Source organism: Lissotriton helveticus, chromosome 8 (genome assembly GCF_964261635.1).
Source record: "Lissotriton helveticus chromosome 8, aLisHel1.1, whole genome shotgun sequence".
NCBI classification, from domain to species: domain Eukaryota; kingdom Metazoa; phylum Chordata; class Amphibia; order Caudata; family Salamandridae; genus Lissotriton; species Lissotriton helveticus.
This window is the reverse complement of record NC_136069.1, coordinates 78,695,830-78,720,160: the sequence shown is the minus strand read 5'-3', so window position 1 is coordinate 78,720,160 and position 24,331 is coordinate 78,695,830. Positions and strand designations below refer to the sequence as shown.

At 45.4% G+C, this 24,331-nt stretch overlaps 1 protein-coding gene across 3 annotated transcripts in view; it reads left to right on the top strand.

Annotated features, from left to right (window-relative positions):
- Positions 1–24,331, top strand: part of GRAMD1C (GRAM domain containing 1C) — a 1,372,139-nt gene that overhangs the window by 886,131 nt on the left and 461,677 nt on the right. For all 3 annotated transcript variants that reach the window (XM_078656659.1, XM_078656660.1, XM_078656661.1), the window contains exon 9: positions 2,099–2,288. In XM_078656659.1, coding sequence (XP_078512785.1) covers positions 2,099–2,288 — 190 coding nt within the window. The remainder of the gene's footprint in view (positions 1–2,098; positions 2,289–24,331) is intronic.

Genomic DNA, 24,331 nt, shown 5'->3' with positions numbered 1-24,331 from the left:
AGATTCGTTTTATTGGCTGCAACCAAGGTGACAGGGTCCTAGAAGTACGATACAAGTATATTCAGGAGACTGCACACTTTCACAAAGTTAGGCTTCTCTTCTTATACACAATATTCACCCTTTGGCAAAACATTCCTTGGGTGCGTGGTATTTCATTTATGGTTACTGTTTTACAAAAGAAAGCAGAGTCATGATGACATGTACATATTTCACGTCGTGCTGCCCATAACAAATCATCCGGCAAGGCCCAACATTTCATCAGATATCGCTGGACCCTTAATAAAAATGGTCACCTCCCCACCATAAAATAAGTGAGGTAAAGGAGTGGAGAAAGATGTGAGCGAGATATGGCAGGTGTGCGTGCTGAAATGGCTTTATGGCCGGTTGGGCCTAGATACTATCTTGCTCGGCCACTGGGAGGGAACTGACCTAACGAGCTCGGCCTGGGGCAATGGTTCTAACTTGTACTGGGGTCAGGAAGAAGTCGATTAAGGAGTATGTGTCCTTGTGGAATCAAATTCGACTGGATTAAGGCCTATGTAGAGGGCAACATGCAGCTAAGGGTTTAGAAGGTAAATGACGATTTCGAGGTGAAATCGTCACTCGAATATGCCGAAAATAAATGTACTTGATGTACTCGTCATTCTCGGTCTTTTGATACCAAATTCGTCCTATTTCGACGAAGTTTTTATTCTCGAGTCCAGTACGATTGCGGATCCACATTTTTCAGAACCACACCATGTGGTACAATAACAAGCAGGGCGTGGTCCTGTTCAAGGAGACTCTGTTTTCGGAGTTTGTTAAAATGTCAGGCCTTCTCCCTGATTGTGAACCAATGAATGTTTACTGTGAAGATTCTTTTAATGTGCATCATCAACTCTTTTCTAAATTAGACCAGTATTGTGGTGGTCTATCTCATGGATACAGGGATGTTTTAGATATTGCGTGCTTAGATGGGAAAGGCATACAGGAGTACTGTGTTCCGGAGTGGATGGTGTTGGAATTAGTTATTTCAGGGACTAGGCAGAAGGCCCTGTAATAACAAGTGGCACAATGAAAATTAATGTATATGAGTAAAACACGTAAGGCAGTTTGGGCTCACTGGGATACTTCAGAAGATATGTCATTAACAGGCACCAGGGAACACCTGGAGTCCGGGAAGTACCCGGAGCACATTCGGGCAAAAGCAACAGTAGTGATCGCACCAATTTGCACAAAGTTAATGGAGGGCTGGACCCTAACGTGGAAAATAGGTTAAAAATAAAACAGGAGGAACGTGAACTCTGGAAGGGAACACAACAAAAAACGTGAAAGGATGCAATGTGGTGACGTACTAAGCGAGAGCAGAAGCCATACAGCCAGTGCAGAGTTGCCTTTCACCATCTTGCTAGTTCCCAGCCCTTTTATAGGAGCCAAAGGGCACTGTGCTCACTCTACTGGCCCTGACACAGAATTGTTTGTTCTTGACACTCCGTTTCTTTGCTGCTGCCTACAGACAAGAACCGGTCCTCCACATCCTACAGTCCTTCCCAGTCTTTTGTTTGTTTCCCAGAATGAAACAGTCATCCACTTGTGCCCCTCTCCATGAATGTCCCTTTATAAAATCCTGGAAGTCCTTGTACAGTGCTTCACTGCTTTTGGCTAGGTTCAGACTATACAAATACAACACACGTACAATACTTGAGCAATCAAAGCTAGAAGTACAGCAGGGTTACATGGAGCATGAAGGACATGTATATAGCTGAGGGAAAAATGTTGCCTGCATAAAATTTGGTAGTAGATCAGTAGAGAAAGGGATACAAAGTCCGATGTTGGTGACTGGAAGTGGAAAAGGAGATAGCTTATAAAAGTTTCCTGGAGGCTTGCAGGGATGATCAAGCTCTTGTATTCAAGGGATGATCATTCAACATTCTGGAGGCAAAGAGAGACTACCAGTGGGCATGTGATTTTTGATGCATCTCGGCATGCTAAACAGCATGAAGATCTGTTCATAAAGCAAAGGAAACCATAACTAATTTGCATTTAGTAGCTTCTAGTTGATTTGAGTTCCCTACACCAGAGTTTGCTTCAAGTGTCTTACTGATCTATTTTTCCCCAGGGATCTCTGCAGAGCCTAAAAGAGGAGACTGAAAGTGAAAGGCTATGTAAGAAGAGCCCTTTGCTGACTTCAGAAAGGAAACAGAGTACCAGGCGGAGTGGGCAGTCGGCTTCGCTAGACATGGTGGACCTAAATGGGAGTGAGGACCAGCTTTTAGAGAAGAGCAGCTGCACTGATTCTCTTGATGAAGGTAAAACATGTAACAGAGCAGTATCGTATCTCTATTAAGAGAAATAAAGCACCTAGGCTTTCATTTATTCTTTTAAAATCAAATCAAATTTGTATCTGTTTTCAAGAAAGTACATCTTCTTGTGTGATATGGGTGTACATCTTTATAAATGGATTTTTGATATGATAAACAAAATAACATTTATTCAGAGTTACCTATTCTATTCTGTCCGTCATCTTGCAGTACTTTTCCATTTGGGATGTACAAATAATTGTTCCAGGGGCCAATATTGTCTCATGCTTTGTTGGCAATCTTAATAGTCATTGTCTGCTGGATACCTTAGTGACAGTACAATATATATAATATGCTGTGTTTTTGCAGAGCTTAGCACCTGTGCTTCCAGTTTCTTGATGGAGACCAAGGACTAACTATGTGAAGAAGTGTGTTAAAGATCTTTGAGTAGGATGTTAATGCAAACCTCCAAACTCCCTCATCTTCCAGAAAATCACAAGTAGCATGCACTAACAAGTTCAGTTATTAGAAATGTAAAATGATCCCTGATGTCTCCATAAACGTTCTTAATTACAGTGAGGTTTTAGAAGCTATTTCATCAAAACAGAGCTATGAGAACTGGTTTAGTGATCTGCTGGTACAGCAGAAAATTAGGAAAACATGTTTTAAAGATTTCTTTTTATTTAAACATTACAATAAAAAGAGAAATTTTCAATATTACAGCAGTTCAGTAGCAGAACATTCAGTTTGTGTGGTGTATTTCATACATTGGCCGAATGATTTTCCTTGAATCATAGTTACAATGATGACCTATCATGTTACAAATGTTGCAAATGTACACAAGGAATGTATCAATACCATCAAAGTTAGATTGATGTGTATATTTGATTACCTAAACGTTGCTCATATTTCAGACTGTGAGCTCAACCTTCGTTATAGTTTCTCTATTCTCTTTAATATGTAGTTGTGAAGTGGACGCCAACTAACTTTATGGGGGCGAGGTTGAGGGGTAAAAGGGGCATGTAAGTGACAGCAACATTGTTCCAATTTATTAAATCTCTTATCCATGCATCAACTGTTGGGGCCTAGCCCTGTTGTAAGCTGCTCTCCTTATCAGTAATAGTAGCCCTATTGCCACATATCTTCAGATTGACTTGGGAATATCTTTGACATGCCACTATGATGTCCTTAATGAGGAGGATTCTAAGGCTCCATCTGTCATTTCTCTAAATATCGAAAAGATAGACTTTCAGTACAGTTGAAGCCTTCGGCATTAGCATGCTGTTTCGATTAAATACTCTGAGCGCTGCTGAAATCTGATCTGAATGAGTTAGGCTTCATGGATATGTAAAATACTCTGTGTAAGAACTTAGTCTTCTACTGTTTAGTGAAATAGTTTTAGTCTGCATTCAAATGAATTGCCACTGCTAGGCCTACAACAGAGACTCTAAGAATCCCAAAATCGCCCATCTGGGAGCAGCGGCACCTTCTCCTTCCCCTGTATACGTCCGAGAAAGTAGGTGATGGAGATTGCTCATATGGAGTAATTGTGTAAGAACATGGCTCTAAAGGAGGTCCTGGGAAGCTGGCTAAAAGTTTGAATGAATAGTTTATTTGTGTGGTTACTTAAAACCATTACAATAAAACAGAACACTCCATTTTTAAAAGTGGGACAATTTAAAACACTAAACATTATAATTAAAATCTACAGGTCTAAAATTCAATGATCATTTAGTACAAGAAAGCTTTTTTGAGCTCGGCCAACAGTTGTTCATGCTCTCGTTAAGCTAAGCAATTAGTTCAAAATGGTATATGGCCTCAGTGCAAAAACTTGTCTGATTACTTAACTGGGAGAGTCCATCAGCTTCATTCGAGTCTGTTGTACAAATGTACCAAACATAGCCATATGCTTCACGGTGTCCAGTGTATACAATTTAAGGACTGCCTCCTTTGCAGTTTCAGTCCCCCGTTGTAGCAGGATGGGCCTAAGATATAGTCTGCGGACTAGACGCAAGGCCGGGCAGCAAAATAGGATATGGGCCAAGGACTCACGTTTGTATTTGCAGAGCCGACACTCCGTAGTCGCCAATTTTGTCGACCCGGAGGGCTACAATTCTTTAAGGGGAAGAGGATGTAATCTGACCGCGATGATCCTGTGTAGGGCTTGTCTCCCCACTGCCTGCGTAAGGTGTAGTTTGGGGTTGTACTCTGTATGTGGGAGGCTTTGGAACTCGTGGAAGCCTCTTGATTCCAGTGAATCCATGTCTGAGATGCGAGAGCAAAGGCGAACTTGAGTTTTTATTGTATTTTTGATGGCAGTTTACTTGATTATCTTGGGGTCCCAGTTCTCTATTGCAAGTTTCAAAACGTCTTTGGCAACAGCAAGGCTGGCTGACCAGGGATTACCGGGTTCCAGAAAGATACTGTTTATGATAGACTTCATTGTATTCTCTGGGGCCCCCATGGTAAGAAAAAAGTATTTGCTCAGCTTTTGTTGATTCAAGTTAAATTCTAACAGCACTAGGTTATTCCTGGTGCATGCAGGGAGGTTAATAATTTTTTATAGGCTGAGCAATTAATTTTTTTCTAGATCTCTTGCTACTTTCCCCGCAAATGCCTGTTGTGCGTAATTAAGTGATGGTATTAATTTCGCCCTCAGGAATCTTTGGATAGCCTTTGTTGTGGGGCTATGTAGAGTGGCATATAGCTTGCAGAGGGCGTAGATGATGCTTTTCCCTTTCGTCCGCATTTTGTGGAGATGGACTCCTGGGCGACCTGTTTCACAAAACCAAACCCCCAAATAATTGTAGTGTTGTGTGCACTCCAATGTCAGCTGGCCTAGCCTCCATCTTGCCAGCTTTTTCTTGGGGTATTGTCCAAAGATTATTGTTTTCGATTTGGATGGGTTGGCAACCAGCTTATGTTTTGCATTGTAAGTTCCCAGAGCCATAAGTGCTTTTTGTAAGCCTATTTTTGTGTGGTCTAGCAGTACCAGGTCGTCTGCGTATTGCATTAGTTGGATCTTGGTATGCCCAATCCTAGGTGTAGCTAATGTGGCTCCAATCAAGGCCTGACCCATGTCTTCGGTTTATAAGTTAAAGAGCAACGGGGCTAAAACGTACCCTTGCTTTAGGCCGCGATCCGTATCAATTTTCTCTGTAGCAGATGCGCTCGAAAGTTTAATTCTTACCCAAGTTCTCGAGTACAATGAGTGGATTGCTTGTAATAAGGATGGATCGATATTCCAGCGTGCCAACTTCTGCCAAAGGCTGGAGCGGTCTACGCCGTCAAACGCTGCCGAATAGTCAATAAAACAAGCAAAAAGCGGCAGGCTTTGTCGTGACACGGCTTGATGTGCTAGATATGAGAGCGCTATTATATTGTCCACTGTTGATGCCCCAGGTCTAAGCCCTGTTTGGAAAAAGGGCAGAAGGCCTTCAGTACTGGCCCAGTTCGATAGTTCCACCAGGAGGGCGCTCGCATAGACCTTGCCCTCGGTGTCAAGGAGGGCAATCATGCGATAGTTTTGTGGAATGGATTTTGGCCCTTTCTTATGTAGAGGGTGCAATAGCGACCCTCTCCAGGAATCCGGACCCTCCCCAAAAAGCCGTCATTCAGCATATAACTTAGTCAGATTGTCTGTCCAGAAGTCTGTGTCAGCCCTGAAGAGGGAACCAGGCAGGCCGTTGAGTCCTGGTGCCCCATTGTGTCTGATCTTTTTCAAGGTTATATGAACTAGAGTTTTTCCTGGGAGAGCACGGTCATCCAATGTTTTTGGCGTGTGAGCAGTAATGTCCAGTTCTCCACTCACGTTAACGCCTTTATTTGGCAAGGTTATGCTTTCATCTTCTTTTAACAGTGTTTTCACATGTGCAGCCCAGGTGCCTGCGTCGAGTGAGTTCTCTCTATGGTTGTCTCCTTTGGTTAAAGTGTTTAAATATCGCCAGAACTCTTGCGACTTGCAAGGTCTCAGTAAGTCGAAGATCTTCAGCCATTTCTCCTCAATGCATTCACGTTTCGCAGCCCAAACCTCCTTCGAATGGCTTTTTGCAGCTTCTTTGAGTAGCCTTTTGACAGATTCTGAGACTGTTTTCTGGTGGGCCCTACGTTTGGCGTTTAATTGTTTAGCCCTCTCTTTAATTGCTGGAATGCGTCCAAACGTGTGTGACGGGTATAGGGGGGGTCCTGCCTGTTGTGCCTCCTTGGAGCAGTAACGCTATTTTGTGTGCAGCCTGATCCCATTCGTCAATTGCGCACCTGTTGTCTGCGCTGTGTTTCCAGCCAGCCCATGTTTTTTTCCATTTTTCAAACTGATTGATTGGCGCTGGCCCCCATTTGATTCTTCTTGATAGCACATGCAATTCATCTCTGTTAGATGTCCCAATGCTGCACAAAGTGTAGTGAGTATCTACTGTGAGATTTAACGTGGTTGTTAAAGCGGCATGGTCGCTTTCATTTCGCTGTTGTACTGTGTAATTTGCCGTGAGGTTTTGTATTCTTCTAATAAGATTCCTTTTTCCATATGAGGCAGTAGCCTGGCAAAACTCTACCATATTGCCTCTGACGACTGCGCCTTAATATTCTTTAGCACCTGAGGCGGAAGCCGGGTGATAGCCTGTTCGTGTTTTTAAAATATTGTGTTATACATTGCTTTCATTTGCGGCGTAATTTGTGTTTTAATATTGCCCAATCGTTAATCCACATACCGCATTGTTCTGCGCGTGTCCCTCCGAGCTCACAGACGACTAGGTACTGTGGCCGCAGACGCGGGATCAGCCCCCTCACGATTGCAGGTTAGAACTACAAGTCCCAGCGCCCTTGAGCTTTAGAAGGGACTACAAAGGGAGGAGGTGTACTGGGAGTCGCGAGATTCCTTTTCCATCTGAGGCAGTAGCCTGGCAAAACTCTACCATATTGCCTCTGACTACTGCGCCTTATTATTCTTTAGCACCTGAGGCGGAAGCCGGGTGATAGCCTGTTCGTGTTTTTAAAATATTGTTATACATTGCTTTCATTTGCGGCGTAATTTGTGTTTTAATATTGCCCAATCGTTAATCCACATACCGCATTGTTCTGCGCGTGTCCCTCCGAGCTCACAGACGACTGGGTGCTGTGGCCGGAGACGGGGGATCAGCCCCCTCACGATTGCAGGTTAGAACTACAAGTCCCAGCGCCCTTGCGCTTTAGAAGGGACTACAAAGGGAGATGGCCACCGCTTCGCGCAGCGAACGCGCCATAGTCACGCTGGAGTCGAGCCTGAGTCCAGCCCGTCTGCGCTCGTCCGCGGCGAGGACGGGCCAAGGGCCAACTACTATGCACAGGTAACGAATCTAACGAGAGGGAATATATTAGCCTTGAATAAATATGCTCACACCAACTGCACTCATGCCCTTAACGTTGATAAGTGGGTAGGCCCTATTAGCTGCCGTGTCTGTAGACACACATTAGACCCTTACCTTCCTAGTGTTAAGAAAGAGAAACCCAAATATATGAAATGTGGTCTGATAAATGCACGTTCAATGTGCAAAAACTCTTTCCACATATTCGATTTGGTCAATGAAAATGAGCTGGACTGCCTATTCATAACAGAAACTTGGCTTCGGGAGTGGTCTAATCCAGACATAGTTCATGCCCTACCCCCTGGTTTTTCTATTTGCAGACAAGATCGCGTAGAACAGCGTGGGGGTGGTTTAGCCATCATCTATACGGACATTTATAAATGCTCAATTAGGGAGCTTCCAGATATTAGAGGAACTGAGAGCCTGAATTTCTGCATACAAGTGCACGACACCTTTACTTTCTCGGGAACATTGCTCTATCGCCCTCCCTGCCAACCCACACAGTTTCTTGCCAGCGTTGGAGAAGTGTTGGGTGACTTGACCCTCAGATACGCCAACTTTACTATTGTTGGGAATCTGAACCTTCATTTAGAGGACCCCAAGGATCATTACGCCTCTAATTTCAAAGAAACTCTGCAGGTTCTGGGATTATCGCTCAGGACTTTAGGAGCTACTCACAAGGCGCGGCACTCCCTTGATTGTATTAGTTCCAATTTAGAGGAAATGACGGTAAAAGACCCCATACCACAGACTTGGACGGACCATTATTTCATTGAATTTTTTATTGAAATAAAAGGGAACAAGATGATGGCAAAGGAAGTAGCGAATAAAGGGAAACCCTTCCTAGTTGGGGAATAATTATGGAGCATTCTGATCTTGGTAGTTGGGCCAAGGAGAGTGTACCAACTCTCTCAGGGAACACCATCATAGACTACCAGAGGTTTGAGAGATGGATGACAGAGATCGGAAATAAAATTAGAAATCCGGATAGAACTAGAGGTTGCATAGGAAAAAGGAGATTTTCCGCTCCTTGGTTCCAGGACAAATTAAAAGAACAATTGGTGGAAGTCAAACTCTTAGAGCGCAAATGGCGACGGAGCTATGAGAATGATGCAAAGGAGACATATAAGAAAGCTAGGAGATCATACCATGCCTCTATTAAAGCTGCTAAAATCAAGTATTTTACTTCCCGCATCGAAGCATCCTGCAACAAACGAAAAGAAATTTTTAAAATTGTTAATAGCTTCACTAAGCCTAAAATTCTAACCCAAGAGATCCCCCCGTCTCAGACCTTGTGTAACGATATTGCCAACTACTTTACCCAGAAAATAGATACACTTACAAAAGACTTTCCCCAAGTCGAGGAAGAAGTGTCTGGGAACGAAACCGACATGAACCTTCTTCATCCTAGATGGGAAAGCTTTAGCCATATTAGTCTAGAAGATTCCCTGCAGGGAATTTCTGCCCTTAAATCAGTATCCCCTTTCGACCCCTGCCCCCCCTACCTTGCTTAAATCTATAATACAGGAGGTTAATCCGTGTATTAACTCCATCATCAACTCGTCCCTTCAATCAGGGGAGATTCCCCTAAAATGGAAGGTGGCGGCAGTGAGACCGTTACAGAAAAAGACGCTACAGGACCCTACAACTTTGTCCAACCTACGCCCTATCTCTCTTCTCCCTGCCATCTGCAAGATCACAGAATCCTGTGCGAATAAACAACTGATGGCATTCCTAGAAGAAAATGAAATTCTGCATCCCTGTCAAGCAGGTTTCAGGACTCACCATTCCACCGAATCTGCACTTTTGTCATCTACCGAAACCATTCGTGCTGCATTGGATCAGGGCAAGTTAGCTGTCCTGATCCTATTAGATCTCTCAGCAGCATTCCACACGGTCTCCCATGCTATCCTTTTACATCGCCTTGCTAATGCAGGCATAGCAGGAACTGTGTTCGAATGGTTTAAAAACTATCTGGCGCACAGGCGCCAGATCGTTACGTTGGGCGAATTTTGTTCGGAAGAATAAATCGCGAAAACTGGGTTCCGCAGGGCTCCAGTTTAAGCCCCACTTTATTCAACCTTTATATGGTCCCCCTACTAAAACTAATTTCTTCCTTTAACATCAATACTATCGCCTACGCTGATGACACTCAGCTTGTTCTGACTCTTGATAAGAATCAATCTAATGCAGAATTGACATTGAAAGAATGCCTATCAGCAACTTTTAAATGGATGACACAAAATCACCTAAAATGTAACTCGGCAAAAACAGAGATTGTGCCTTTTGGTCCTAACAACTGTTTTTCCCCACAAGACTGGTGGCCTGAAAAGGTAGAGGCTCCCCCGAAGACTATCAATGTCGCTCGAAATCTGGGCATTAAGCTTGACAATACTTTGTCATTTAATCAGCAAGCCAAAGAAGTAGCAGGGATATGCTTTGGTATCATCAGGAGTCTTAGGACATTTTTTGATCTTCTTCCCCTGAGTGCCAGACGTACTGTTGCTGTAGCTCTAATAACATCCAGGCTGGACTATTGCAACAGTCTGTACGCAGGGCTAAATAAATCAGCCCTGCACAGACTTCAAGTGGTCCAGCATGCAGCCGCTAGGTTGGTCCTCAGACTGCCTAGAAAGTCCTCGGCTTCTGCAGCTTTGGATGCCCTACATTGGCTCCCAGTACACAAGCGCATCATGTTTAAGGTTCTTACCATCACATACAGAGCCTTCCACCATCAAGGCCCACTGTATTTGCGCAAGTACTTTAGACAATATCATCCGTCACGGACACAGGTTTAAAATGACAAAAGAGGAGGAAAATCCATTGCTGTGATTGGCGCGAGAGCTTTGAATAATTTACCTCCATCCCAGTGTCAATCTGCAACAGAGCAAAAATTTAGAAAATTATTAAAAACATGGATCTAGTCCCAGCCAGATTCCGGATGCATGGCGCTTCTCTAACCCTCTCTGCAGACAGGTAGTTTTGCCATGACATTTTGCTGCCAACTGACTATCAGGAACCGAAGCGCCAAGATACTCCCTGGAGTGGTAGCGCGCTATATAAGTGCCATTTCACTTCACTTCACTATTGTTGTTTGATTGTCATATGTGGGAGCAAAAACTGCCTCTGGCGCGTTCTTTAAAAACAGAGAGTGAACTGTTAGTAGATTATAAGACTGCATCAGGGCATTGAAGGCGTCAGTGGCCCCAGAATAGTTGCTTTGTAATGCAGAGACCCCTATGTTGTGTGTATTACAGTCCCCAAGGATGATGAATTCCATTGAAGCAAACTGTAAGAGGAGAGTTTCTATCTGACTAATCAGCTGGGTCAGCTTGTCCTTGGCACCCGGCCTATGAGAATTGTAACAAACGTTAATTAAGAGTATTGAAATCGGACCATTCGTTGTAGAGAGGCCTTTCAGGGTGCCTGCCAGGAACATACTTGACGTTGTTTTTATTTCTGTGAATTGCATTTTCAGGGAGTGCTTGATGTATATAGAAATCCCTCCTGATGGCCTTCCAAATATGTTGGCTTTAATGGCTGGTTTACAAAATTCCACGTAACCTCTTATTGATATTGGGTAAGTTGCCCACGTTTCTTGGGTGCAGATTATGTCTGCTCCTTCTAGAAAAGCCAATGTCGCTGGATTGTGCACGAGCTTTGAAATCCCACAGACGTTCCAGGTCATGATGTTTAATCTTTGAATAATGGGCGTCGAATTACTGTGTTTGACAGAGCCGTTTTTTGGCAAATACGGTGTGGTCTCCTTGATTGCAGGGGGACGGGTATTAGGAACTGGGATGTAAGGCCCTTGACAACCAAGACCAGTCTTTGTTGGTATTCTCCTTCATTGAGCAAGACCGAATGCCTTGTCCCAGATTTGTTGTTATTTTAATTATGCTATCACTTGTTAAATTTATTTTTGTGCCGCTTTTGGTCCCGTGAAGAATGGACACTGTTGATGGCAGTAAATAAAGCAAGTTGTTTGTGGATGTCTTTTTCTGAGTATTCTGTTCTTGGGAAACTATTGGTTCCTTCAAATTGCTGTTTTTCAGGAGATTTGGGCATTTTAACACAGTCTGGGTCATGATTTTTATGCCCCAGTTTTCCAATTGTTTCTTTTTAAGGTCTCAGCCATGGCTAGGTTGGTGAGGATTAGCTCTGGGGTCTCATTGATCTCGCCTAGTCCTGGAGTGAGGAAGGAAACACTCTCAATGTCCATTGTTTGTATGTTTTCTAATCCTGGGATATTGGCGCAAAGTTTTAGGAGATTGCTGCGGTTAAGAATATCCCACCTGCCCTGTGAGACATATTCAGGGTACAGCAATATTTTCTGGTCGTCGAGTTTTGTAGAAGGCACATTTTGTTGGATGATCGTCTCCCGTGGTTCATAGACCTTTGTGGAGTTTGGGGTTTTCTGTGCCAGGGTATCGACATTAACCTATGCCCGGTTTGTTTTGGCCACCAGCTGCTGGGCTTTCATCTCGATCTGTGATCTAGTCGGCGCAGGTTCCATCTCTCTGTTAGTGGTAGGGTCAATGTTGCCTTGAGATGCACTGTGGTCTGATGCTAGGATGGTAATTTGTATTGTTTCTTGGTTCATACTGCTCCTACTTTTGTCTACTGGTTGAGTCAGCAGAGGCCTCTTTACATTAGGTTCCTGGGTTTTTTGTAAGTCGTGCTTTCCTTCCCTGGTTTGCTGTCCTTGTAAGTGGTTGGAACACCAGCTTACTTTTTGTTCCCTCATATCCACAGGATTTAATCCGTGGTCCGTGCGGTCATCCGCAATAACAACAAAGTTAGTTTCGAAGTTAATTGTACCTGATATAGCTGCACATGCGATGTTTTCATTTAGGTACAGTGTCTGAGGGGGAATATTAGTCTCATAATGATCAACAATGTGTGCCTTAGTCGCCTGGTTTTATAATGGAGCCATTATTATTAGATTTGTTTTTTCATTGTTTGTTTAGCTTTTTTAGTTTTTTCTTGTTTTTCTGGGAAAGATGATGGGTTTCTGAGCTTGTCAGCTTTGAGGTGTTTTGAGTTTCACAATCCTTGTCAGAGTTGGGGTTAGTTTCTATTGCAATTTCTTTAGCTCTGCATGGATGCTCATCCACTGCCCTTGTCGTAGTTGTGTCTTGCTGAGGTTCTTTGTCGTTGATTTGCGAGTTTTGCGAGTTTTTAGTGGTTGTAGGCTCCTTGGTGTTTTCCTGGGAGTGAATGATATTTCGTTGCCTGGTAGCTTCTTCCTTGAGATCCTCAATTAGTGTATTCAGTCTCTGGAAGCTTTTCTAAGCTGAGCAATATGGGACCGCAGCCACAGCCCTCTTGTTTAACTGTCACTTTTGTATTTGCCTAGGCTCTGTGAATCAGAGAGTTCAAGTGTTCTAGCTTGGAATCTATTCCTGAAATCAAATCAGCAACTGTTTGTAGTATGTTTATTTGAACGTCCAGCTTATCTGCATGCATTATTGCTGCTTTTGCCATTGAGGTCAGGGCATTATTAAATAGTGATAAATGGTTTTAAATTCTGGGCGGCTTCTGCTCTTTTTCTGCTCCCCCTCTGAGAGTGCTGGGGGTCAGGGGTTCATTGTCATGTACAGGCCCACTGTGGTTTGAGGAGTAGGTATCTAATGTTTCTGCTGATGCACTTATTATGTGTGCATTGGCTATGCTGGCTCCATTGGCTTCGTTGACCCCATTAGGTATATTAGACACGAGGCCTGTTTGCATGTCCCATAGTTGTTGGGTTGCTGGATTGCGTGGGCTGTTATGGCTAGATATGCCTGGTGCCGTATTTGTCTGTGCTGTTCCGCCCCCCGAACCGTAATTATTTCTGGTGAGTGTGGAATGGCAAGGGGCCTAGATGAGTGTGGTCTTAAAGTTGTGTTGCTGATATCTGTAGGAGGGCTGACAATACTGATGAGTTGTCCTGAGCATCGTAAGCTCACTACTCCTCTCGATCCACCAAGTTTATCGTTTGACGTTGTATGGCGAAGAAAATCTCTTATATCTCTGTTGTCGTCTGTGCTGGTTGTTCTTTTTCTAGAGCTGGAACTGTTCTTATTAGCCATGGGCTTGTGTGGAGTAGGACTCTTTCCTAACGGAGTTGCAGGTGCTAGTACTAGTGCTGGTAGTAAGTCTCCTGTTTGCTGGTCCTCCAAGGGGCCCTCCTTGGGGCTTGGCCCTAGGGGTAGAACAATTTAAATTTTTGACGTCTTGCTTTGTGGGAACGAGGCTTTTCTTGATGTTGTGCCAGATTTGATTTTCTTGTTCTTATATTTGTAGTTGCGCTAAGGTCGTATCAGTGGAAAGTAGTCTCGTTGAGGCTTTTAGGCTATTTGAAATAATTAGAGTAATGGTAGTTGATGAGTCAGTGGAAATCAGTGGAGGTTAAGTTGAGAGACTGCCTGGCTATCTGGTTATCGGAGCAATCCCACTTCACAGGTCCAGAGTCCAGAATCTATATCTTGGGGACTCCGAGCTAATAGATGTTGTGGGAGCAGCAGATATACTTATTAATGCAAGGAGGGCTTAAGTAACTTCTTAAGTAACTGCCCTTGGTGCGTGGTGCAATGCTTAAATATTAAATGTTGCTTGGCCACGGTCGAATGCTGCTTTGCGGCTACTGCCAGATTCTAAAGGCCTTTACGGTTTTCAACTGAGTAGAAACAAGCAGAGGAAAAACAAAAAGGACGCCTCATAATTCCAGCCTTTGCAACTGGCGTTTGTTGCTTCACCCAGTAACTAGCATAGTTTGTGGCTCCAACCATTGTGGTGGTGCTGCTTCCTCCACACTAAGACGGAGGCTTTTACAAAGATATAGTCCAGCCGTGTTAGATGGGCGACGGCGGAACGTTAGAAGGGCGGTTGAAATGGGCATTGAAGGTGCGCCCCTCCGCAAATAAGCAATTTAGCGGCCCCCAGCCCCGGCCGTGTTTTTTGAAGGGCGTTTATGACGCGTTTAAGAAATGGCTCCTGCCGTGATTAAGTTAAAGTTGAAGGTTGCGGTTGCAGTTCCTTGCCGCATCCAAGGCCGAGAGTGGCCGCATCTAAACAGTCGTTGGTTGGGGGGGGGCTCGTTTGGGAAGAGCTGTAGTTCTGAATATTCTGGACTCGTGAATAAAACTTCGTCGTAGCATGACGATTTTTATATCAAAAGACCGAGAATGGCTAGTACACTATGTACAAGCATTTTCGTCATATTCGAGTGACGATTTCACCTCGAAATCATCATTTTCGTCCTGAACCCTTGGCTTCCATTTTGTGTTTGGCAGACATTTTGTGAGTTGCCCTCACATAGGCTTATAACTACAGCCAAATTCGATATCAAAGGACACGTACACCTTAATTGACTTCTCTGTGACCTGGGCAAGCTGGAACCATTGCCCAAGGCCAAACCTGTTTGGTCAGTTCCTCTCCCAGTGGCCGAACGAGATAGCATCAAGGCACAACATGCCATAAACCCTTTTCATCGCACACACACCCTGCCTAATCTTGCTCACACCTGTCCCTGCTCTTTTCTCTCACTTGCTTTATGATGAGGAGGTGCCCGTTTTTATTGGGGGTCCACCGATATCTGATGAAAATGTTGGGCCTTGCCGGGTAATTTGTTGTGGGCTGGACGAACTGTAATGTGGGCTTGTCATCCTGACTCTGCTTTTTCTTTGTAGTGAAAATATGTGAATAGTCTACTGTAAATGTAAGAATGTTTGCCTGGAGCTTAATATTTTGTATAAAAAGAGAAGCCTGGCTTTGTAAGATTGAGCAGTCTCCTGAGAATATACACACCGTGTTGTTGTACTTCTAGGACGCCTGTTACTTGGTTGCAGCCAATAAATTCGATCTTTGACTTCACCTCGAAGACTCTGAGTTTCTGTGTCTGAATCAGGAAAGTACTCGAAGTCTTAGGGTGTACCCTGACACCGCTGGGTTACCGGTTCGGTACCGGTTCTGAAAAACCCAGTACCTCAGCGCCTGCCTGCAGCTACGGCTCCAGCAATAGCCCATAGCCCCCGTACTGCGGGGGAGGGAGGCGTCCGGCACCCCTATGGAGCCTCCAGCACCTGCCGCGTGTACCTGTGCCTGCACCACCAACGGGCCTCTGGCTTTGGTGACGGGTAAGGCGCTACTCCGCTAGAGCGCTACTCCTCAACCCCCGCAGACCCAATGCAGAGCAATGAAGTTAAGCCAAAGACGGCCGGTTGCTTCGGCAGTGCAGGGGTTCAGCGGTCGACGTCTTCTCTCACGCTCTCCTCGGTCCGTGGGAAACTGCAAACTGCGGACTGGATTCACTTCCACCTAAAAGTGTGCTGCAAAGGCAGATGTACGGGATGATATTATCCTTCTAAAGAGAAATCTGACTCCGCTATCTACCAAAGACGCTCCAAAGCGATGGCAAATTGTAGTGTTGATCAGGGGCACCCCTGACAGGACCCCTTATGATAACAATAGGCTTTGATATTCGATCCTTTACTATCATATTGGCTTGAGGCAGTGAAATTTAACCTATGATCTCCTCATCCAGTCCCACCCTCCTTATCAGTGTGAACATGAAGTTCCACTCCTTAGAGTTGAATGCCTTTCCGGCATCCTGAAATGTGATCATTCCCTCCAGTTCAGGGCCTAGATGATGTAGCATGGCAAATATTGTACAGAGGTTCTAAGCCATCAAGCAGCTAGGAATAAATCCCACCTATTCTGGCAGCACACGGTCAACATTACAGAGAAGCAGCCTCGTAATAATGTTAAATAATATTTTAGTGTCCATGTTGATTAAAGAGACTGCTCTGTAGGATGCACATCACATTGTCACTGCCTAAGTAAAGCTATGGTGACCATCTTTTGCAAAATCAGGAGGAGTGTCCCAGATTCTCTTGCTTCCTTGAATGAGTATCCACTGTATTCTTTATAAAACATGACAGTATGGCCCCCATTTTCATCGCTTTGACAGTAAACAACAGGACTACTGGTTCTCTCTCATGAACTTTTAAACATAGATGCATTTTATTGCACAATCACTTAAAATCATTGCAATTACATACATAAAAATCAATAAAGAAGCAATTTTCCGTTTTATAAAAACATATATCAATTTATGGTCACCATTACTCGATGAAATTAGATCCTTCAATTATCAGTATTTAAAAAAGGGTGACTGTGCTCGTAGGCAGCATGTTTGAAATTCTGGACAATTATCAGAGTTCATCAAAGTTCTTACTACTGCCATAAATGTGAAAAAACGTGCAGCTGGTCGTGCCGAATCACCTCATGGCATGTTCGTACATTCAAAATGCGGCAGATGGGGCGGAGCCAAAGGTCTCAAGGCACTCAAATTCTCACAGATGCTCAACTCGTGAATTAATGTCTCCTCCTTGTTCCGCAGAGTCGGCACCGTAAACCTTTGACTTCCTTATACCTCGGACCAAACTTGTATGCCGTCAGTGGGATTAATCCAAACCTTAGTCTCATTAATTGCTGCTTCATTGTTGGCTTTAAGGGAGATGATAAATAGTGAGGCAAGCCTCCACAGTCCTAAAGGTTTGACGGCCAACTTCTGTGTCTCAGTTTTTTCATGGCATGTGAATAACATTCAATAGATATTAACTGAAGTTTTGCTGCCCTGGCGGTGGGTAAAGGCCTAGATCAAATTTCATGAGCTTACAGTTCTTTTATACAGTGCATTAAAAATGTATGCCAGTTTGATTCAGAGTTATTCCGAGTTATGTATTAATGACTGAATATGACTCTTTAGAGTGTGATCCCGGGCTTGTTTGACTTTTGAGCACTAGGTGACAAACCTAGCTTTTAACATCCACTGTTGAGATGGTAAATTAAATTCCATGCAGATTTGAGCGTGACATGTAGAAGCTGGAAGAGAAAACACTCTACAGTAGCAGGCAGACTTAGCTGTATCCAACCATGTCGACATTTTGTCTTTAATAATCATTGCACCGTAGGCCACTGATGGTGGAAATTTTGCACTCATTACTCAGATTAGAGGGCAAAGGTTTAGTGTGTTTATGGATTTCCTTACTCTAATAAAAGCCCTTCCTTAGGAGTGCACCAAACCCTGCATTGCGGATATGTGTGTAGCCAAACTTCCTCTATGGTCGATCCAGACACCCAAATACTTATATGCGGTCACTACCTCGATTGTTTTTCCTCCATTGTGCTTTTTGTCTGGTGACTATCAACACCTTGGTTTTTCTGTATTTATTTTCAGACTGTTTACTTTACAGGATGATGTCAATGCTGTCAAAAGTCTGTGGAGGCCCACCTGGGTTTGGTCACGCAGTATTGTAATCCACATATTGCATTGACTAGTTCTTGCATACTTTGGAGGGAATGCTCTGGCTCCTGCCAGCAACTTTGGTAGATCAAACGGATACAAAGTAAAAAGTAATGGGGCCAATATGCATGCTTGCTTTAATCCCTTGTTGGTCTTTATTTTGTTGGTCATGGACCATCTGGAGGAGACTCTTTTCACCCATGTTTCCGAGTATAACGTTATGAGAGCTTTTAATAACATGTGCGGTATGCCCCAGTTGTTTAACTTATCCCATAATTGTGAACGGACCACACTGTTGAATGCTGTTTGGAAGTCAATGTACCCAAGGTATAAGGCCCTCCCTTTTGTCGCAAGCATGTCCTCATTCATGTGGGATATGCAGACCAACTTTTGCCCCAGTATTGGAACTTTCATAGATTCCCATGCTTTTGTATCATTCCCCGTTGTCGGAATGGGAGTCTCGGTAACAAAAATACCATAGCAGTAGGTACAACACAGAAAGAAAAAGGCCTAAGCCTAATTCCCTTTTGTAGCATATCACCCTCTTTTTGTAAAAGAGACCAAACTTAGGCATCAGCCAATCAGAAGTGCCCCACCCCTTAGAACCCTCCTGAAGGAACCTCAGAGCCTCAGATTTTCTACCGCACGTTGTGCTTAGGGAGTCTCCTTTGAGCTCTGCTCAACTTCTACTCTTCAAGGAGTTTCTTCAGGATTTCTACTTCAAATTCTTTTCAGATTTATTTCAGGATTGTTAGCAGCTTTCCAGGATGTCTGACAAGGAGAAGAAGGCCCTTTTCAAGCCATGTTCCACCTGTGGCAAGAAAAGGCTTTTTGTGGAGGATAAACATAAGGACTGCATCTATTGCCTCTATCCTGACCACAAGGCTGCGGACTGTAAGATCTGGCGCCCCTTTTCGACCAAGACCCTCCGGGACCGTGAGGGTAGGCTTCTGACTTGGCTCCAGAAGCTGAAATCCAGGAAGGATACTGTCTCTAGTGACAGTGAGGATACAGCATTGGCATCTTCCTCAAGAAGGTCAGTGAAAAGGAGTAGGGGTTCCCCTTCTCCCTCTGTGGAGCGTCCTCCTAAGGCCTCAAAAAAGACCCCCAGTGAGTCTGAGAGTCAGGGTCCGAGCAAATCTCCTCACTGAGGTGAAAATGAGAGGGTAGGACCAGCTACGCCTTCCAAGGGTGAGAAGACTGACTTAGCCTTCAAGAAACCCTCTTCCCAGTCTTCTGAGAGGAGTTCTAAGTCCTCGACGACGAAGGCGTCGACGGCAGAGTTTCCGTCAACGAGGAAATTGAAGACAAAGTTGAAATTGGTTCCGTCGACGAGCTCGTCAACGGGTGATTCGTCGACGAAGGGATCGTCGTCGAAGAAGGAAGCGTCGACAGCAGTTTCATCAGCGTCGATGGGAGGTTTACCGACGGCGTCGTCGACGAAGACGTCGACAACGAAGACGTTGATGACTACCACAGCGTCGACGATGAGAGTTACAGCGTCGCCGACGATAATGACGACGACGGTCTCGTCGACGAGGACGACAACGACTTTGACTGTGATGACTGCTGGATCGTCGACAGTTACATCGTCGACGTCTTCGACGACACCAATCTCGTCTACGTGTGTGCAACCGTCGACGATGGAACCATCGACGATATTGTCCTCTGAAAGAGAATTACGATTTCAGTGACAAGAATTACACCGGAGATGACATCTCTTAGGAGAGTGACCCCCTTACCACCAGCATTGCTCTTTGAGGAAGGGGAGTCGGATGAAGATGACCAGGACTCATATAGCTATGCCAATAGTCCCTCTCAACTACTGGTCAAATGTCAAGAGGCGGACTCTGAAGGGCATATGACCAAGAGGATGATGGACATCATCAGGTGGCCCAGTCGCAACATTATTCTGGGCAGGATATGGTTACAGTACCATCTTCTTTCCTTCAGGACTTGCATAAGATGCTGCAGGACTACAAATCTAAGGCGATTAGACCAATTCCGGTTCCGGAAGCACCTGCTACGCCTGCCATGGTTTCTGCCTCAACAGCTATGCCTGGATTGCCTGCTCGGGTATCCCCTCAGCCTCAGACATCTTTTCAACAGGATCCTTCCGGGTTGGTAGATGCCCATGATGATTCCTCGGATGAGGATCAACATTCGGAGCATACCACTGAATGGGATGAGTATATCATTCCGGATCCCTCTTCTCCAGTTCCGGATCCAGTTGATTCCCCGCCAGCGGACATTGGAGGTTTCCATCAGCTGATGGAAAGAGCTACTGGCAGGTTCAAATTGGCCATGCCTGCTGTGGCCACAGATTGTTTCTTATATGACTTCAAAGAACCCTTCAGGAAAACAACAAGGTCCATTCCTATTGTAGATCAACTGTGGAAGGAGGGCCTGAAGGCTATGAAAAACCAAGCGACGGTGGTCCCTGTGCTACCGTGTCTGGATAAGAAATACAGGGCACCTGACAATGGACTGGCAGCCTTAATGGGCCATCCCAAAGCGGACTCGGTTATTTCGCAGGCAGTGCAGAGGAAATCTCGTAACCCCTCTGCCCCTTAACAACTCCTCCAGACAAGGAAGGGCAGAGATTGGATAATGCGGGGAAAAGTATCTCATCGATGGCGAGTCTGCTGGTGCGAGCTGCCAATGCCCTAGCGATCTGGGGCATATACGACTGCCAGCTTTGGTGTGATGTTGCCCCGTTCCTAGACCAGCTGCCTCCAGAGTCAACATCAGAGGCGAAAAAGATCTTGCAGGAGGGAGAAGCGACGTCAATGGAGATCATTGACTGCGCCATGGACAATGCAACAACAGTGTTTCGTTCTTTGGCTGGGGCGGCAGTCCTCCGTCACCAGGGGTGGCTGAAAGCTACTTGGTTTCGACCTGAGATTCAGAACAAGGTCCTGGATCTTCCCTCTGATGGGGAGGCCTTATTTGGAAAGCTGATTGATGACACTCTGCAGGAAATAAAAAAGGATACGGAAACTGCCAGATCCTTGGGTACCCTTCAATATCGCAAGTCTCCTTTTAAGGGTTCAAGAGGCAGAGGCAATAACTATAGGGGATCCTATCAGCAGCAGCGCTATTCTTCCGCAGGCTCAGGTTCCCAGCAATACCGTCAACCTTATCAGCAGAGACCAGGCCAATCTTCCAACTACACCAGGCCTTACAATAAGGGAAAACAGGCTGGACTAGGACGAGATTCGTCCAAACGCCAATAGCGGCCTCCTGGCTCTTCCTACTGGACCCTCCTCCAAGAAATCATCAGTTGGAGGCAGGGTAATCAAATACCTTCAAAACTGGTCCAGGATAACATCGGATCGTTGGGTTCTCAACATCATTCAGAAAGGGCATACCTTGGAATTTACGCAAGTCCCTCCACCCAAGCCCCGGGCAGCCATTCCATCGAAACACCTGCGTCTCCTGCGGCTCGAAGTCCAACAGATGCTCCGGAAGGGAGCGATAGAGCCAGTCCCCTCCAATCAAAGAGGGCAAGGGTCCTATTCCAGGTTCTTCCTGGTAAGGAAGGCGCTAGAGAAATGGCGCCCCATTTTGGATCTCAGGGAGCTCAACACCTATCTCATCTCCCTGTCCTTCAGGATGGTCTCTCTCCTGGATATCTTGAGGCTTATCAGCCCGGGGGATTTCATGGCCACGCTCGATCTCATGGATGCGTACTTCCATGTCCTGATTCACCCAGCACACAGAAGGTTTCTACGATTCACAGTAGCCAAGAGCCACTTTCAATTCAGGGTTTTACCCTTTGGACTCCGCTCAGCCCCGAGGATTTTTACAAAGGTGCTGGCGCCAGTAGCAGCATTCCTGCGAAGGAACCATTTTCAGGTCTTCCCCTACCTGGACGACTGGTTGCTGAAGGCCCCATCCAGGGGGCAGCGCTGGACGCTGTTCAGGCTTGCACACATTTGTTTCAGAATCTGGGACTCACTCTAAACAAAGAAAAGTCCCGTCCAGAAAGGCTCGTTTCCTGGGAGCCATCCTGGATTCAAAGGTTTCGAAAGCCTTCCCTACTCTGGAAAGAAGGGAGAAGCTACAGGCCTTGGCTCGGAACTTACAAGAAAGGTGTCTTTCAGTACGCCGTTACAAATCTCTGCTGAGGGTAATTTCATCTTGTATTCCCCTGATTCCTCATTGCAGACTAAGAATGCATCCTCTGCAGGAGCAACTAGACAACCAATGGAAGCAGGTTCACGGATCATTCGAGGACACGGTGACCGTCACTCCAATGATGAGGGAAGCGGCCTTATGATGGATAAATCAAGACAACTTGTCCCAAGGTCTATCCTTCGTCAACGACCCGTCTCCTCAAGTAGTAACAACGGACGCGTCATTGGAGGGTTGGGGAGCAGTGATGCAAGACCTGCAGGTCAGCGGTCATTGGTCTCCTCAGGAGCAACAACTCCACATCAACCTTTTGGAGCTAAGGGCAATAAAACTGGCTCTGCAAGCCTTTCTTCCCCGCTTGGGAGGTTTCGCAAGCGCTTATAAGGACGGACAACACCACGGCCATGCACTATGTGAACAAGGAAGGAGGGACCGGATCTTGTCCATTGTCACAAGAGGCTCAACAGATTTGGGAATGGGCGATCCTTCAGGGAATATCGCTAAAGGCGGAACACATGCCAGGAGTTCTGAACAACAACGCCGACAGACTGAGCAGGTCATCCTCAGTCAGCCACGAGTGGGAATTGAACCAGCGAGTTTTGGACGAGGTCTTCAGCCAGTGGGGCAGACCGGAGGTGGATCTCTTTGCCACACCGACCAACAAGAAATGCCGGTCTTACGCTAGCAGATTTCACCATCGAAGGTCGCTGGGGAATGCGCTTTCGATAGCCTGGTCAAGGACATTTGTATACGCTTTCCCCCCCCATCCCTCTGATCCCGCGGCTCATCAGGAAGATCAAGGTGGAGCCGTGCAGGATGATCTTAATAGCCCCTGCTTGGCCGAGACAGTTCTGGCACACGGAACTCCTTCTGTTGTCGCTAGCTCCTCCTTCCTTTGAGGGTTATACCAGATCTCCTTACAATGTCCGGAGGACAAGTTTGGCACCGAGATCCGGAGTCATTACACCTGACAGCATGGCTCCTGAGCAGCGAGAGTTTATGAATCTCCCCATATCAAGCGAAATTAAGGAGGTCCTCTCCCAGGCAAGGGCCCCTTCAACAAACAGAACTTACCGTCTTAAATGGAAAAGATTTTGTTGCTGGTGTAGGAGAGAAAAGATTGACCCCTTTGCTTCCAAACCTCATCAGCTACTACCTTATCTGCTGTCCCTGGCTAAGTCGGGATTAGTCCATTCATCGATTAAGGTCCATTTGGCGGCCATTTCAAGATACAGAAGGTCTGGGCCTTCTTATGGTCTTCCAGGATTATAAAGCAGTTTCTGACGGGCTTGTTTAGAGTCTATCCACCAGTGAGGCCTCCGCCTCCTACTTGGCATCTAAATCTAGTCCTTTCTCAGCTTATGCAAGGCCCATTCGAACCAATTCATCGTTCTGTCATGAAGTACCTTTCATGGAAATTGGCTCTCCTCCTCGCTCTCACGTCGGCTAGACGTGTTGGAGAGTTGCAGGCCTTTACTATCCAGGAGCCTTTCCTACAATTTAAAAGGAACACTGTAATTCTGAGAACTAACCCAAGGTTTAGGCCTAAGGTACCCTCTGACTTCCACTTGAACGAGCCTGTTATTCTGAAGATGTTTTTTCCTCAACCGGCTACACCAGCGGAAAAAACACTGCATTCGCTGGATGTGCAACGATGCTTAAAATTCAATTTGGAAAGGACTAAGCAATTTCGGAAATCCTCTCAGTTGTTTGTTGCCTTTGGGGGTCCAAACAAGGGCCTCCCGCTATCCAAACAGAGTATTTCAAGATGGATCACAAGTGCCATTCTGCATTGCCACACTGCGGCAGGAAAACCTCTGACTGGCAGGATCCGGGCACATTCCACAAGATCTGTGGCATCTTTAACAGCCCTCTTTGCGGGGGTACAGATTAAGGACATTTGCAGAGCTGCTACCTGGAGCAGCGTTCACACCTTTACTAAGCAATACTGCTTGGAGTCCTTACAACAAGATGATGCGGCAGTGGGACAGGCGGTCCTGAGGAACCTCTTCCAATAATTGGTGAGCTTTCCTTTCTTTCCCACCTTCCGTTGTTACACATTTTGTTATCTTTATGTCATGTTGGCTATTGCAATGATTTTATGACACAAAATGTGGTTCTTTATTGCTGACTGCTGGCTACTCTGATACAAAAGCATGGGAATCTATGAAAGTTCCAATACTGGGGCAAGAAAACAAGTTACTTACCTGTAACTTTGGTTCCCCAGTATTGGTAACTTTCATAGATTCCCATGCGCCCACCCACCTCCCCGAGGAAAGCTCAGC